General features: G+C 44.0%; 1 protein-coding gene across 1 annotated transcript in view; it reads right to left on the reverse strand.

Moving 5' to 3' along the window:
- Nucleotides 1-13,456: 13,456 nt before the first annotated feature.
- The window catches only part of PDE3B (phosphodiesterase 3B), a 158,351-nt gene continuing 153,363 nt past the window's right edge, over nucleotides 13,457-18,444 (reverse strand). Inside the window, 3 exon segments of the mRNA XM_079787417.1 lie at nucleotides 13,457-15,501; nucleotides 15,503-15,695; nucleotides 17,403-17,655. Of these exon segments, the coding sequence (XP_079643543.1) occupies nucleotides 15,483-15,501; nucleotides 15,503-15,695; nucleotides 17,403-17,655 (465 nt within the window). The 3' untranslated portion in view covers nucleotides 13,457-15,482.

Genomic DNA, 18,444 nt, shown 5'->3' on the forward strand with positions numbered 1-18,444 from the left:
TCCAGGCTGCCTGTCACTACTTGAGCCAATTAAGCAGAGACAGGGTTGAATCATATATGAGCATTTATTCCAATAATTCTGGCAGTTTAGGAGAGCACAGTTTTTGATAGATCCACAAAAATCTTCTCCGCCTCTCTCCATAAGCCAGCTGCTTATATTCGGTAGAAGGACAAAGATTACGTGGGAAAGTAGAAATTACAGACATGGGAAAGTAGGCACAGTATAATATCATTACAGGTTATAAGTCATGCAGGCTTGGGGGGAGAAGGGGGTTGCACAGAGCAGGTGCCTCTGGGCACCCCAGGACCAGATTACAGGCAATAGGGATTGGGGGTTATATAGAGTGGGTGCCCCTGGGACTAGATTGTTTCAGCCTCGAGGTTGTAAATCTTTCCATTGCATTCGGATGTTAGCTCCCATGTCCCAGGACATATAACTCTCAGCCAGGTTAGAATGTGCTTTCTCTAATCAGAACAGAACCATCACAGTTAACAGAGCATGATTCATATTTCTCCCCCCCCCCGTTTTGTTTGTTTGTTTTTTTAAGAGAAATTAATTGAGTCATGCAAGAGCTGGAGAAGATTCTGTTTCATATTTCTTATAATTGTAGCTGGTCCCCAATATTCTATTTCTGCCCCTAACAATAGCAGTTTCACAAGAATTCCAAGCCCAGGCTCTGCTTCTAGGAAACCTAACATGTTTAAGATTGAGAAATTCATAAAAAAATTAAAAACCATAAAAGAAAATCAAGCGTAAATTCTAAAACTGACCAATAAATTTAAGGACTTAGCAGAAGGATTTTATAGCAGACAGGACACAGCTGAAATGTTGTGAAGAAACCTCCTAGAAATAAGTACAGAGAGGTAAAAGGATGGAAAATACAAAAATACAAAAATAAAAAATAAACAGCATAAGAGACATAGGAGATATAATGTTAATATCTAACTTGTGTACTTGAAACCCAGAGCAGGAGAAGAGAAAGAATTGGACAGAGTAATATTTGAAAATCTAATATAAAAGTTTTCCAAAACTAATGAAAGACACCAGGCCAGAGTTTCAAGAAGCCCAATGAATGCCATACAGGGTAAATAGGAAGAAAACCACTCCAAAGCAACAAGACTAACTTCACAATAGAGACAGTGGCAAGCCAGAAGACACCATGATCTCTCTTTAAATGCTGAAAGAAAATACTTGATGTATAAAATTACATGCAGCCTTGACAGTCTTCATTTCAGGCTGTGAGACATTTCAGACAAATAGAAATCAGGTGAGTGGTTGTTTGAAGCAGGGAGGAAGGAGGGGTTGGGAAGAGGGGTGTGAGGACTTCTGGGAAAAAGTCCTGTTTGCTGTATAATGGTATTTACTTTGTAATATTTTATTTTGCTGTGTATATTTTTGTGTATATGAAACCAAAATGTGGATAACTGAGTCCGAGTTCGTTGTCTCGCCGAAATAGAAGAAAGAAGTTGCAGACAAAAACAATTAGCGGGAGCAAAATTCATTGAGTGCATCCAAGCTAATGAAAGTCTAATAGTCGTTGTGTAGAGTCAGTCCCACAAGGCCATACGCCATGTGGGCTCAGGATGTGCTCCCGCACAACAGGAATTCCAGGTATCCATTGTGCTCTGTGATTGGGGAGGGGAGAGAGGAAGCCACTTTTTTATGTATATGCTTGTTAGTTCCTGAGTGGTTATCTGCTAGCTGCCAGTCTAAGCAATATCCATACATTTTAAAGTTCATTCTTCTCCCGTGCACCCTTCCTTCCCCATCTAGTTGGGGTGTCTTAGTAACTCCACCTAGTTGGGTTTTTGGGTTTTACTTTCCCTTCCCGTGGTCCAGCCCCTACTTACCTCCTTTTTTCGGTTTCATATTCATAATGTCTATTTCACAAAGACATAAAAAATTTTACTTGTTTTTTGTTGTTGTTAATCCTCACCCAAGGATATTTTTCCATTGATTTTTAGAGAGAGTGGGAGGGAGGGGGAAAAACATCTATGTGAGAGAGACACATGAATTGGTTGCCTCTCACACACACCCCGCCCAGACCTGGGATCGAGCCTGCAACTGATATACGTGCCCTTGACCAGGAATCAAACCTGAGACCTTTCAATCCAAGGGCCAACACACTAACCACTGAACCAAACCGGCTAGGGCTGTCTGTACTCATTTTTTAAGGTAAAAATATTCTCCTTATAAATGATCTTCTAAAGCAGATGAGCTTCTGTACTCAATGAAGAATAGTGACTATTTTTCAAATATTGTATGTAGTGATGATTAAGAAAAGGTTTGCAATATTGTGGTTTATAACAAATATATATTTGGTCATTCAGATAACCCCAAATATATTTTTCGTATGTTTGGTCTTCATCCACAGTTCCTGACTCAGTACCTAATTTCCTGAATGATAAGAGCAATGGGAGCATTTTTTGTTACAATATTTGGTCTTTTGATCTCAATTCCTGAAAAACTGCTTCAGAGCCATAAAGGTGAAATGGGTGTCTTGTTATTCAAATCAAGCCCCTTGCTGCCACAGCTGGGTGTATGTTAATACGACGATTTTGGGAAAGCACCTGAAGATGGGGTTGTCAGGGGAACCAATCCAGAATAGAGGGTTGGAACTTTCAGCCCCACCCCCTGTTTTCCGGGGAGGGAAAATTGGCTGGAGGTTGAACCAATCACCAATAGCCAATGAGTTAATCAGAGAGGCCTGGGTAATGAAGCGACCATAAAACCCCAAAAAGGAGGGGGTCTGTCTACGGAACCCATCCCCAAACTCCCAGAGGATAGACGTTCTTCTGTTCAGGACAGTGCCTGTGTCTTCGTCCTCCAGCTGGTTCGTATCCTTCTATATCCTCCGTAATAAACTGGTGACCTAGTGAGTGAACTGGTTTCCTGAGCCACGCTAGCAAATTACTCGAACCCTAGGAAGGGGTTGTGGAAATCTCTGGTTTATAGTTAGTCGCTCAGAAGTACAGGTAATAACCAGGACTTGCAACTGGCACCTGAAGTTTAAGGAGGGAGTCATGAGAACCTCCAGTCTGTAGCGGTGAGTCGTGATTGGCATCTGAATCACAGAGCAGTCCTGAAGGACTGAGCACCTACACTGTGGAATTTGCTACCTGTGGTAAATAGTGTCAGAATTGAGTTGAAAGTTGGGACACCTAGCTGGTGTCGGAGAATTGTGTGTCGCTGGTGTGGGGGGACTACACCCCCACATTGGAATTGGTTCCAGAACCCTTAGGTTTAATTTTAAAACTAAAACTTAAGTTAAGATTTTAAAATTGAGATTTCTTTTAGAAATCGTATAATCTTTTAAAAATGTGAAGTTCTGTTGATGCTGGGCTGGCATTTAGAATGGCAAACAATTGAAGCTGAGTTGTGGCATATGATATACACATATGCATTATGCCAAGTCCACATCATTAATTTATCTGGTCTCATGGGCATTTAAATATGTGGCCCCCATTTTAAACATTTAGAAACAACTCTTACTTGGGTTCCCCTGTGAATCTTTGCTTCCACAGGTTAAATACTCTCTGTTTTTTATATACCATGGTTCTGATCACTTCTGTGGACCTCTATAATTTACCAAGGTTTCCTTTATAACATATGATCTGGCTGTTACAAAACGGGGTGTTTACAGACAGCATATTTTGAGAAATGCAATTTAAGATACGCTTTGCAGTTTTTAAAACAAGAGAAACATGCTTATGGGTAATTGACAGTAGCTCTCAGGGCTTTTATCATTAGAGGCCTTATTAAACCAGTCCTTCCCCATTTATGCTTAACTGAAAGCTGTTGTTTGAACTTAAATACAAGGAATCATATTTACTCTTGAATTTCATTTTCTTAATGGTGGATTTTTTTCATATCTCTGGTTATTCTGTCTTCATTCCAGCTGGTAATATTGAAACAGCCCTTAAAGGAATATAGACAAAGACAAAGCTTTAGTAACCAAATCCCCACTTAACACATCTTCCTGAAGAAAGTAACTGTGAATATTATCTTTCAAAGCTTTCCTTAGCCTTGGCAGGTGTGGCTCCATTGGTTGGGCGTCGTCCTGTGGAATTGTTGTATGATATGAGTTCTGTTATTAATTAGTTGAGTAAACTTTGTACTATTTTCCATAGAGGCTGCTCCAATTTACATTCCCAGCAAGTGTGCAAGAGTTCCTTTTTCTCTACTTTATTGTTAAAACGTGTTATTTCTTGTGTTTTTGATAACAGCCATTCTACCAGGTAAGAGGTGGTATCTCACTGTGGTTTTGCTTTGCCTTTCCCTGATGAGTGATGTTGAGCACCATTCATTTAGTGTAGCTGTAGGCCACCTGTATATCTTCTTTGGAAAAATGTCTTCAGATTCTCAGTATATTTTTAAAATGGATTTTTATTTTTATTTTTTTTGTTATTGAGTTGTATGAGTTCTTTATATGTTTTGGATATTAACACCTAACAGACGACTTACAAATATAGGGTGTCCCAAAAATGTATACACATTTTGAATAATCATAATAATGCCAATGGGTTAAATCTGAAAAGAACCATTAATTGAGCTACTAGCTGTTAAAGTGTATATACATATTTTTGGGACACCTTGTATTTTCTCCTATTTGACATTTCTCCTGTTTTTCCATTTTGTTGATGGTTATTTTTGCTGTGCAAAAGCTTTGTAGTTTGATGTAATCCCACTTGTTTGGTTTTGATGTTGTTGCCTTTGGTTTTGATGTCAAATCCAAAATATCATTGCCGAAATCAATGTCAAGGAGCTTGCCGCTTTTTCCTTCTAGTTTTATGGTTTCCGGTCTTACGTTCAAGTCTTTAATTCATTTTGAGTTAATTTTGTGTATGGTTTAAGGTAGTGGTCTAGTTTAGTTCTTTTTCAGGTGGCTGTCTACTTTTTACAGTACCATTTATTAAAAAAACTTGTCTTTCCTCCATAATTTTCTTGGTTCCTTTGTCATAAATTAATTAACCATATATGTATGGGTTTATTTCTGGACTTTCTATTCTGTTCCATTGATCTATTTCTCTGGTTTTATGCTAATACCATACCATTTGGATTACTGTAGCTTTGTAATGTAGGTTGAAATCAGGAAGCATGATCCCTCTAGCTTTGTTCTTCATTCTCAAGATTGTTTTGGCTATTTGAGGGTCTTACATGGTTCCATAAAGAATTTAGGATTGTTCTATTTTTGTGAAAAATGCCAGGGGAATTTTGATAAGCATTGCATTGAATCTGTAGATTGCTTTGAGTAATACAGGTTTTTTAACAGTATTAATTCTTCAATCCATGATCATGGGATATTGTTACTTTTTGTTTTCAATTTTTGTCAATGTCTTACAGTTTACAGGCCTTTTATTTCCTCGGTTAAATTTATTTCTAGGTATTTTATGGGATTGTTTTTTTTTTTCCCCAATTTGTCTTTCTGCTGCTTTATTATTAGTGTGAAGAAACATAACAGATTTGTGTATACTGATTTTATAGCAGTCAACTTCACTGAATTCAGTTAATTTTGCTTTTGTTTTTGGTGGAGTCTTTTGGGTTTTCTAATATATAATATATCATCTACAATAGTGAGAGTTTTACTTCCTTTCCGATTTTGGTTGCCTTTTATTTCTTGTCTAGTTGCTCTCTAGGATTGCTCATACTGTGTTGAATGTAAGTGGTGAGAGTGGGCACTTGTGTCTTATTCCTGATTTTACAGAGAAAGCGTTAATTTTTCACTGTTGAGTACAATGTTAGCTGTGGGCTTGTCATATGGCCTTTTTTATGTTGAGGTATGTTCCCTATATACCCATTTTTGTTGTGAATTTTAATTGTAAATATATATATTAATTTTGTCAAATGCTTTTTCTGCATCTCTTGAGATATAAGATTTTCTCCTTCATGGTGTATCTTCATTGTTCTTTTTCTAACTTAAATTGCACACTTTGTTCATTAATTTGTTAGCCTTTTTTTCTAATATAAACATATAATGCCATTTTCACTGCATCTCATATATTTTGGAAGATAGTACAGATGTTTTCATTATAATTTATTTCTACTTACGTTTAAATTCCTATTATGACTTTTCTTTTTTTGACCTGGTATTATTTAGGAGCAATTTCTTAAATCTATTAAGCATATTGTTTTCAAGTGTTTTAGTTTGTTTGTTTGTTTGTTTTTTATGTCGAGGACTTACTGGGAATTCCACCTTCGTGGGGAATAGTTGCAATCCCTAATCCCCATTACCAATGGGGTTCAGATTTTGGTTCCCAGTCGCTGGCCTGTGGGTCATGACATTAAGCCAGTGGGCATCTTTTATGGTCTGAACTATGACGGTATCCAATTATCTTGGAACCTCCGACTTTAGTTCTTGATTAATGAAAACATTCTTGATAACTGCTTTCACTCTGGTCCCTCTTGCGCAGGTCTGAGAATTTCACCTCTAGCCATAGAATGTAGGTTGAAATCAGGAAGCATGGTGTTGATTTAAAGTGGACTCGTTCCAATAACAGGGTTTTGCAAGTTTTCGTCATTACCTCCCCGGTTGATAGTGGGTAATTTGCGTAGTGGGCGTTTCTCAGGCTCCTTCTCCAAAATCAAACCCTGATTCTCCGTCACCCGTGGTCACCATGGTAGGCAGAGGACCGCCATAGAAAGGGGCCAACCTGTGAATGGGTCGTGGCCACTGGGCGGTGTCCGATCCCTCCCTCTTATCTAGTCACCAAAGCCTGGCACCCCCACCCTGTCCCCTTCCGAGAGTGAGGGCGCACGCGAGTGAGGGCGCACGAGAGTGAGGGCACACGCACGGTGGGGCGCGGCGGGGCGCCCGGCCGGGCGGGGCTTAGCGCGGTTGTCAGGCGGACGGGGTAGGGAGCAGCGATGCGCGGAGAGAAGGCGGCGGAGGCCACCGCGAAGCAGGAATTCTCGGACAAGAAGAAAAAAGGTAAAACCCAGAGGCAAGATGATTCCTCCTGGGAACGCTCGTGGGGTCTCCCCACCTGGGGCCCGCCAGCACAGGGACGGTCCGGCCCATGGAATCCTTTCTTCACGAGCGCGCCGGCCAACCCCAAAGGGTAATACCCACTCGGCAAAGACCGGTCCTTGGGGTACAGGGTGTCTGCGGTGACAGGATGGAGGGGCGTGTACGCAAAACGTGGGTGGACCCCAACGGCGCATGGGACCAGGAGGGTGGTCTTGGAGGGAAGTTGCCCGAAGCGGATGAAAAGGAGGATCCCTGGTCCGCGGGGCAACCTCCCTCCCCGCCTCGGGCCAAGCCAGGCGCGGAGGCCTAGCCTCCCCGCGCTGTGCCGGCCCCGCGCCTGCGGCTGCGGCTCAGCCCGGGAGCAGCGGAGGCGCTCGAGGAGTGAGAGCGGGCTCCGGGGGTGAACGGCAGGAGACCGGAGACCTCGGACAGCCCCACGAGACCGGGGGCAGGGGACGCAATAGGCCTTCGGGCGGGCGATGGGACACCCTTGCGGTAGTTACCCGGATCATCCCATGATATTCGCGCCGCTTTTAAATTTTTCCTTCCTTGCTGAGCGGCCGCAATGCCCATGGCTGACTTCCAAGAGGTTGGCGGCGCTGTCAGGATCGTGCTGGCGGTGCCGGGCCGGTTTGGAGGTTCGTTGCCGTTCTCCGGAGATTGGACCCGCAGGACTAGAGAGGGAGTGGCTGTGGCCAGGAGCGGGTGGACCAGCACTCGCTGTTGCCCCTCCGCACGACCAAAGGGTTACCGCCGCGGGTGTAGCCGGAGACTCGCCCATAGGCTGTCCTGCCCACGGCTGGGACTTAGGGCCTTGACGTCCTCGCGCCCGCCCCCCCCCCCCCTCTTTCTCTGCTTTTATTTATTTCCCCTCGGGGCGTGCAGGGGTCTGGTAGTCAGAGGCGCCTTCACGGAATTTTTCTAAGCCCCGATCTGGAGGCGTCTACCCGGCGGCACGGGCGGGCACGTGCCTGAGTGTGTCCTGGACACCAGACTGCGGCCACTTCTCTTGCTGACGCCTGTCCGAGGCATGGTCGGTCTCTCTCTCTCTCTCTCTCTCTCTTTCTCTCTCTCTCTCTCTCTCTTTCTCTCTCTCTCTCTCTCTCTCTCTCTCTCTCTCTCTCTCTCTCTCTCTCCCCCTCTCCCCTCGCCCCTCTCTCCCCTCCCCCCCTCTCAATACATTTATTCTTTTGCAGCATCAGTTTGCCACTGATGAAAACGACAAAAAACAATATAACAACAGGTAATGAGTAACACTGAAATAGACTACATTAAAATCAAGAAATACTACTTAGATAATATACAAATGGGACAAAGGTTTGTAACACGTTCATTGACAAGAAATAAACTCAAATACATTAAGAAAAGCGAGTAAAAATATAGACACGTCATGAGTTGAGTCTTCTAGTATGCAATTATGCCGCGAGAAGGGGGTACATTCTCCGTGGCCAGGGAACGAAATAGGAAAAGCACAACGAAGCCACGAGCCAGCAGATGTACAAACACGAAAAGCTCTCCCGGTCCTACGGGCCCAGAGCACGCCGCCAGCAGTAGCTGGGCTGGGTCCTCTGGAAAGGTCGCGGGCGGCAGCTCTCCCGTGGAACCTGCCCCGCGAGCAGCTGTTCCGCTCACAGCCCTGAGGACGCGCAGCGAGGTCACGTGCGTATTTGCCTTGCGGGTCGCACAGAGAACCGGCCTGCTGCCGCGGGTCGTGGGTCACTTGGAGGTGTGCTGACGCTGCAGGACAGGAAGTGACGGCAAAGATCCACTGACCAGCGCTTCTCGCACCTGCATGGGCGCACACCCTGGGCCCCTCTGGTCCCGTGGCATCTGCAGGACTTGGTGGGGACAGAATCCCTTATAGATCCAGTAACTTGTAGAGGTCCACCTCTCGGGAGGAAAAGGACCCCTCCAAGGGGCCTTGGGGTGAGAGCAGCTCTGTGAATCCAGAGGTCACAACAGGGTTGGGAGAGAAAATGAAGGCGTATGGCTGGAGGCGCTGGGATCTGCTGCTGGGAAGACTTGGAAGGTGCTGTGCTGAGGGGGGTGCAGAAACCTGGGGCGGACGTGAGCACGGGGGGGGGGGGAGGCGGGGGGGGCGCGGGAACATTGGCTCGTCAGGGAACACAGGTGTGGCGGGGAGCACAGGGTCCTCCTGGAACGCAGGGCCCGCAGGCGCACGTGAGGGCTCAGGGACGCAGACGCCCTGGGGCGCAGCGCGGGCTCCCGACCTTGGTGCGAGGCAGGCTCTTAACAGGCTTTAGGGGTCGACCAGATAGCCCAGTTCCTTCCTCGTCCCCTCCCTGACCCCCCCCCCCCCTTTTTTTTTTTGGTGGCGATGGAGTCCTGTAGGGTCTCCAGTGGCCGTGACCAGCTCCTAGGAGGCTGGTGTGATCTGTAGACAGATGCCCCGTCACTGGGAACCGTCGGTGTTTTGTCTGGACCTGGCATTTTTGAGCACAAGGTAAAGTGTGGACATGCTGTCCAGGGGTGATTGGACGACGGGGGTCCCGGGGGCTTTTCGGCCGCAACCCGAAGCCTGACTTCCCGTCCCAGCCTCGGGCCTGCGCGCTCCGGCTGTTGTGCGTCTTGGGACCGCGAACCGTGCTTCTCTGCCCCAGAGGAGGGGTTTCCCTGGTGAGGCCGAAGTGCAGGCTCGTGTTGGCCTCCCCTCGCCTTGTTTCCCTTCTTGGCCGCCGCTGGGTGTGGTTCCCACCCCTGCTGATCGTGTGACGTCACGCTCCCCCCGGGCTGGGCCTAAGCCGCGCCGGACGGACGAGGGACGGACGTTCCTGGCGAATGGGACCGTGCTCCTCGCTCAGCCCGCGGGCCGCTCTCCGCCCCTCCCTGTCTGATGGCGCTGATCGGTCGGGAGCGGGTGCGGAACCCATCCCGACCGCGGTCTCACGCCCATGGTCTTCTGACGCAGCGGACACTCCGCCTGCCTCCCGGCTGTGTCTCGCGAGCGGCCCTCCACGCGGCGTCACGCACGCCTCTCGTTGGGCGGGCGGGCGCTGTTTTCGGCTGGGCCCTCGGTGGTGCGCCTAGAGCGCGCCGGGTCTTTCCCGAGGCCGAGCTGATGGCGTGGTTTCCCGTTCCCGGCGTGCCGCTGTGGCACTGCATGGAGGAGCCCGGGGCAATCCGACCGGACAGCGGAGGTACGCCCATACCCCGCGCCGCCCGTACCCCGCGCGTGAGGGGGGCCTGGCCGTGAGTGATCGTGGTTGATGGTGATGGGACCGAGTCTGCAATGAGCTCTCCCCTTCGTGTCTTCCTCCGCCCACGCAGTGTTTTCTGTCCCGTTGCGCCCTCCTGATGGCCACTATTGCGAGCGCTCGGATGGCCCTGTGCTGACCCTGGCCCAGTGGACCTTCCCCGGGCTCCCCGTGTCCCTGGGAACTCTCGCGCCTTCGTGGGCCTGATGGTGTCAGCCGACTGCGCTGGTCGCACGGAGAACCAGCCTTGTACCGCGGGTCGCACGGAGAACCGATCTTGTACCGCGGGTCGCACGGAGAACCAGTTTGCTGCGGCGCCGGTGTTGACCCTCAGCCCCCCACCTCGGGCTGGTTGGTGGCGTCCCCAGGGACAGTGGGGCGCGGGCGGGGCTCGTGGGCACGTGCACCCGGGAGCAAAAAGGTCTTCTAGGTTCTCTCGGCCGGTGGCGGCGGGGCGTTCCCGGGTTCCGCGGACCCTCCCTGGGCTGGAGGGCCTCTGGCGGTGAGTCCCCATGTGTCCCCACGAGAGAATCGACTCGGGTCCGGTCTTTTCTTTCTTCTGCCCGCGGTTGTGCGTCGCCTCCTGGGCCCGCCGCAGCCCAGTCCGTGTCTGCCGCCGCCCACCCTTGCTGCCTCCTTGCGGGTGGGGCGAGGGGCCGTCCCTTGGCGCTCCCCGTTCGGAAGGGCGCGCCGATGGGTTCGGCCCGCCTGCGTGATGGCCGCGCTGCCAGGGGAGGGGGCTCGGGCCCCAGACAGCCCTCCGCCCCCAGACAGCCCTCCGCCCCCAGACAGCCCTCCGCCCCCAGACAGCCCTCCGCCCAGCGAGCGAATCGTGGCTCTCAGGCATCTGCCCCTTGCTGCTCCCGGGATTGAACCCCCAACCTGAGCCTGTGCTCTGACTAGGAATCAAGCCATGAGGTGACTGGTTTCACAGGCCGATACGCAACCACTGAGTCATGCCAGCCGGGCTGATAGTCATTATTATTATTATTATTATTATTATTATTTACTTTTCTTTTTGATATTTTTATTGATTTTTTTACACAGAGGAAGGGAAAGAGATAGTCAGAAACATCGATCAGCTGCCTCCCGCACCCCCTCCCCCCCACTGGGGATGTGCCCCGATCGGAAATGGAACCTGGGACCCTTCAGTCCGCAGGCCTACGCTCTATCCACTGAGCCAAACCGGTTTCCGTGATAGTCATTATTTTTGAACTGGCAAGTATTACATTTCTTGTGGGTGTCAATATTTTAAAATTTGTTTCTACTTTGTGTTTTTCCCCCCCTCTATTTGTCTCTGTTTTTTTTTCTATTATTGCATTTTTATTGAGTAGTTCGTTGTTATCCCCTTACTGGTATATACTTTAGAAATTATATACTTGATTATAATTTTAGTAGCTCCTCTCCAAACTTTATGATCTATCTATATAAAAGGTTAATCTAAGTGTCTGACCATCCCCATATGATGTCAAGTAGCAATACCTGGCTTCCTCTCCCTAGCAACTAGCCTCAGGTGGAAATTTTACACCGTAACCAAAAGTCTGGGAGTGTTGAAGCGTTTTCTGTGCCTCATCTCATTCGATCCTCACAGAAGTCCTGGAGTAGATAGGAGGCGTGGTGGCATCCTATTTTCTTTTCGTTAGCCGGAAAATGGAGATTTAGAAAGCTTAGAAACTTGACCCGACTGAAAAGAAGTAATGGTGGACCTTGAAAATGACTTCAGGTTTTCTCACTGCGCAGAGTATATAGTCAAACACTGCTGCAGTTAAATATTTTACCCTTTGTTCTCCCTGCCTGATCTACAATAATAATAATCTGCTTTGTGTTGATATTTACTGCTGTGTGGCTGACAATCACCTAAAAGAGAAGTTGGGGTGCTTCACTGGGCTGGAAAAAGTTTAGCTACAACAGAAAGCAGGTCTAATTAAGCAAGTTCGTTCTATAACTAGAAAAGGTTAAGTTGACTTGCACATGCGCAATACATATACATAAAGCTCTTGCTGGTGCCAATCGCACGCGTGTGTTTCGATCTGTCATTGTTCGTGAATTTGGTTGTTTTGACATTCTGAAGCTGAAAGTGGCGGCGGCACACAGAAATAACAATGGTGATTAAATATGAGCATAATAGTGATCCGGGTAGATATAATTATCCCCGTATAACCGAAGTTGCTGTCATATTCAGAAACAAAGATGGAGGTTCTTCTTTTGAAAGGGACTTGCTCTTTGTAAACCAGATCCCAATAATCTGAATGCCACTAAAATGAAACAAATCAGTATCCTGTTTCCTACATTAGATGCAATGACATATCCTATTCTCTTCCCACATGGTGAAAAAGGCTGGGGAACAGATACTGCACTGTAATCAATAATACTAGATTCAACGGATGATGCCGAAAAGGAAAACTTTCCCATCGAATTTCTTAAAAGTATTACTCCTTCAGGAATAATGCCGTGTCATAAATTAGAGTTGAAAGTAGGTGCAATCATCATGCTATTGAGAAATCTTAATAGTAAATGGGGTAATGGTACTATATTATCAAAAGATTGAGACCTAATATAATCAAAGCTGAAGTATTAACAGGATCTGCAGAGGAGAGGTTATTCTGATTCCAAGAATTGATTTGTCCCCATCTGACACTGGCCTCAGTGTTAGATTAAGTTTAATCAATTTATCATTGTTTTTATCAGTTATTTTTATATTGTTTTTATATCATGTTTTTATCTTTTTACATATTTTATTGATTTTTTTTTTTACAGAGAGAGGAATAGAAACATCCATGAGATATATCATGTTTTTGTTCTTTTTATATCATGTCTTTGTTTTTATCATGTTATCATTTATTAATCAATTTATATATTTTCATATACATGAGAAAGGGCAAATAGCGATATTAAAATATTCTAATTTCCTTTCAATGTGCATGAATCCGTGTACCAGTCACTAGTATATACTTAAGTTAATATCTTAAGTTAATAACTTAAGTTAGCCTGGCAGCTGTAATAAAGACATTCATCTCTTCTGTAAAGTTTGCTTCCATGAGATGATGCAATATAGAAAGAGGAAATTTCTGACTACTTATGCAATAGCCAGAATTTCCAGGATTCTTGTAAAAATCAGTAGAAAAAGTGAATAGCACCAGCAAAATAAGTGAGACTAGCAAGAAATCATGAAATAAAAAGGTAGGCTTTTTTTTTTATGAAGAAAAAAAAATGTGTTAGTAAGCCCGTATAGTATAGTACTGCAAGATTATTTCTACGAGCAGTTAAAACAATATCAAATTCATAGTATTTTAATAGAAAAACATGCTTCTTTTAAGAAAACACAAATATACACTAAACCCAATACAAAATTTTAATAAAATAGAAAGGAAATTTGATTGTCTCATTATGCATACATGCTACATGTGAATTTACACAAATATATGTACTTTGCAATAGCAGGGATATGCAGATGCAAAATGCACTCTGGAGAAAGAGAAGCACAAGATATATATATATTACTAGTGCAAACTCAATAAATTAGTTAAATTTTATTACTCAGGAATGTGGGACCAGTTCACAGATGATATGGCGATGGTAGCAAAAGTGGCGAAGACACTCGGCACTCACCATGTCTAATAAATAAAGCTTAGTGATTCATTAGAAATTATGGTACTCTATAGGATCAAAACATCCAACACTTCCAAAGATTTTAAATTGGTATCTTTCAGGTAAGCCAACAATTCTATTCTAGGTAGGCAAGAAATTGCCTGCTGATATCATTTTTTAAAAGGAATTACCTTGGAAAATTAATGATTTTAATGCCTACAAAAGCTGAACCGATCCAAAATATAATATGGTCTCCATGAATAATAAGAAATATTAGTCTACCATGTTATTCTGTTCTTTATATCTTCAAAACTTTCACAGCTAGGGTACAAGTCTGGACCCTAACAAAAACTAACAAGCTTATAAACATTGTAAATATGTTCCATTTTCTTTGCAGTTACCTTAATAATGTGCAGTGTGCTTTTGCATGAAATGATTTACTAAAATATTTAGATTTGTTATATAAAAATCACATAAGTATTCCCAGCATTTACTTCATATCTCAGAAATTCGACTTGCATTGGGCTCTAGAAGTTTTGAGTAGTCATAAGTCATTTCTCTCGTGTAATCTCGAGGCAAACAAATTAATAGAAAGATGAACATTAGTTTTACAGTAACTAAACACATGGCACCTAAGATATAAAAATAAGTACATATTCCAATTACTTATGCAATGTATGTGTCTTCCAGAGCTCACACTATTTCTTTTGTTCTTTATCTTTGACAAGATAGTCTCATTTTATTTTTTTACATTAAGGCAAAAGACACATCTTTTCTGTGGTTCTAATTAGTCTCATTTTTCTAAGAAAAGAGAAAATAATGCTCCCTTTCATAAAAGGTTAGTATCAATACTAGGAAAAAGTTTTTTTTCTTTTGAAAATATGTGTTGGGATTATATTGTTTAAAAATTCTAATCCTGAGCAAGAGTAAAATGAGAACAGTTTTGACTAAAGAATAAAATCCCTTCATTGCTAAACCTAAACAGCTTTAAAATTTGACCATGGAATATAAAGTCAAAAAGGCTAGAATTCAGACTTCTGATTTCCACGCCAAATCTGAATACTAAGAACAGAAATAAAACACACACAGTAAATAATACACAACAGTAAAAAGCATCAGAAATTGATGCGTGTGGATTTTGTTAAATATAACAAAGGTCCCTCAGTCCTTCGTGGGTAAGTCTAGCTGGGTAAATAGCACTCAACAGTGTATGGCACTGAACAGATCCCTTGGAAAGGAGACACTGGATTCCTTTTTAAATAGGCACAGACTTCCCCCCCCCAAAACATTCAAATACATAAAGGACACATCTGGAAATACAATGTGAATCCGGCTTTCAATGAAAGCAAGAAGTTCTGGCCACTTCGGAAACTGCAGTAAAAGTTACTTGAACTCTTAGTTCTAGATCTCCCTCTTGAAAAGTTAGTGCTTTCCACCCACAGAGCAGTATTGTGACAAAGTATTCCTACACCAGTGAGGCATTAAGTAAGGGCTTGTGACATGAGTCAGGTGAAGCCAAGCTCTAGGAATAGCTTCCTAGTTTGTGGTGAAAGTGCGTACGAGCGGGAAACCGCAGGCACCGCAGGGATCCCCTCACAGTAAGACGGCCTGTCCACGTGGGAATGGTCAGTTCAAAGTCAGCACAGTGAACACGAGGCATTGATTTCCAACCCTCAGGCACAGCCCTCGGGATTCTTCATTATGTCTTTGTTTCACTCAAACTGTCTCTCCCTCTTCATCTGCTTCTTCGATCACCTGAATCTCATCTGCTTGAGGTAAGGAAGAATTCTCCACCTGCAGTTTATTCCCATCAGCTTTACATTTCTCTTCTTCCTCTATCATCTCCTTCCATATCTTGTGGTTTTCAGTGAGGTGATGCATTAGCTGACAAAATATTCGCCGTCTGCTTTTTCTTCTCTGTGGTTCTGTGAAATTAAAAAGTATAGATACTTTAGTCATAGCAATATGATTCAGCCATTCTTTCAATAAATACCTAAGTGTTTATCATATTCCAGGTGCTATCTAAGCACTGGCGTTATAGTAATAAACAATAAGATCGAACCAAGAGGTTACTGGTTTGATTCCCAGTAAAGCACATGCCCAGGTTGTGGCTTGATCCCCAGTAGGGGGCGTGCAGGAAGCTGCCAATCCGTGCTTTCTCTCCCATCCATGTTTCTATTTCTCTACCTCCCTCTCCCTTCCTCTCTCTCTAAAAATCAATTTTAAAAATGTAACAATAGTTTTAAAAATAAAGCAGAAAATGAGATTATGGAAGTGTGTGTGTAGGAGGGAGATGGCACTGAAATATCAAATGATAAACCAACCTTTTTAGAAATTTTTAATGTATTAAACACATCAAAATTTTGGTGAGTAGCCCTGGCCAGGTGGCTCAGGTGGTTGAGCATTGTCCTGTACACCTCCCCCTACCCCTTCCAAAAAAAGGTTGCAAGTTCGATTCCTGGTCAGGGGACACATACTTAGGTTGTGGGTTTGATCCCCAGTAGGGATGTGTATGGGAGGCAACCAATCAATGTTCCTCCCTCTCTCTCCTTTCCTTTCTCTAAAAATCAATGAAAACATATCTAAGGTGAGGATTAACAAAATTGGGGTGAGTATAGACTTTCAGAAGCCAGCAACTTCCCAAGATGATACTTAGATGGTAATGGTATAACATTACTCGTCACTGTGCTAATACTAAGACAACTTTGGGGTGATGGTGGATGGGATTCTTTGTAGTTATCTGTTCTGTATACAGCATGCTTGTAAAACAAAGTAATTAGGTATTTAATTCTACTTTAAAGAGCAAATAACTGACTTCATTTACAGATACAAAGACAAATGTTTTTTTCATTTTCTATCTATACTTTTTGCTTTATATAGAAAATGGTGCCCCTACACTTATATAATTAAGATCTGTAATGCCACAAAACTTGGTTCTCCTCTTAAGTCAGTTTTCCCAACTGCTTTTTAAAAAAATATTTTTATTGATTTCAGAGAGGAAAGGGGCTAACTGCCATATATATATATATAAATAATCGATTTATATATATAAATAATCGATTTCAGAGAGGAAAGGAGGAGAGAGAAATGTCCATGATGGGAGAGAATCATTAATTGGCTGCCCCCTGCCAACCCCCTTTTGGGCATGTGCCATTGACCAGAATCGAACGCAGACCCTTCAGTCTGCAGGCTGATGCTCTATCCACTGAGCCAAACCGGCCAGGGCAGTTTTCCCAACTGTTTTGATCCATTTCTAAAGTCTATATGAAGGGCAGAATAACAGGCCAGGAAGGGTGGGGTGCGGTAACGGAGGACTAGCCAGTAGGACCCACCCACCTCCTCCCATCTGTCCAGATATGGTGACAGTCCTGTCATGCATGCACAGGTACAGCCGGCTGAGGAGCACTGGCTAGAGGATAACACCTCAAGAGATGCTACTTTAGCTACGAGTGCTTGTCGTGTGACAGCATTAGCAATGGGTACCCAGCCCACAGTAGGAACTCACAACCTGAAAACTTACATCATAGTTATTCAGGATAAGACTACTGAATCTTTAAAACAAAGATCCAAATCCAAATTAAATGGATATTTCAGTTAAGAACATTGAATAAATAGTATCCCTATGTTCTTACTAAGATTTAGATTGTCTTCTATTTCTTCATCATCGGTATCTAATTCTTCACCATCCTCATCAGAACAACTTTCAGTATCATCATCCTCTTCTGCTTCTATCCACTGGCCCGGGAGCAAACCAGCAGCATCGTAGGAGTTACACAGGGGACCCACGATGTGGGTGATGAAGGACTCTTGGAGCTTGGCGAGTTGAGGAGAAGAACGATCCATGAAGGGACTGATGGGCAAACCAAGGTTTGCTTCTTCATCTCCCTGATTATTTTAAAAAGAAAAGTACATTCTTAACTGTTGAGAGAACAACTACTAAGCTGCTGTTAAATTATCTTGAGGTGTTTTTTTTTTTAAATAAGCAGTCTACATAAAAATGATTTTTACAAAAAGTGCCAATGAATCTAATTATTATTCTATCATTTCAACTGTAAGTATTTCTCTAATATTTGAGAAATCCTAAACAAAACTTTATTCTCACACTCCAACAGTCAACTCGTATGGTTGATACCCAGGTAACAAGAAAAAAATACGTCTTTTTAAAGTAAGTGTTAGCAAATTTACTAACAACCTGCAAAATTCTTTAGAGTCAAATACAGATTCTCTTTGTCCTAGGAGGAAACTGTAAATGGAAACACTTGTAGCGGTACTGTTAATGTACAGAGTGAGTTTTGCAAATGCTTTTCAACACCCCTCCCCTTTTGTAATAGCATAACCGTCCCATTAATGTAAATAAAAAAGCCTAATATGTAAAACAAAGAAGTAGAGCTAATGTGGTTGAGGTGAGGATTCTGGGCTCAGAGCCCCAATTGCTTGCCCTGAGATACACTCTTCAATGTGGCCTCTAGGGTTCTGGAGAGCACAGTACTGTAAGATCAGACATACGTAGCTTTAAAACCTGCTTTTGCCACCTATTACCTAGAGAAGGGGTCCTCAAACTTTTTAAACAGGGGGCCAGTTCACTGTCCCTCAGACCGTTGGAGGGCCGGACTATAGTTTAAAAAAAACTATGAACAAATTCCTATGCACACTGCACATATCTTATTTTGAAGT

The sequence above is a fragment of the Cnephaeus nilssonii genome, assembly GCF_951640355.1.
Source record: "Cnephaeus nilssonii genome assembly, chromosome: 13".
Lineage (NCBI taxonomy): Eukaryota > Metazoa > Chordata > Mammalia > Chiroptera > Vespertilionidae > Cnephaeus > Cnephaeus nilssonii.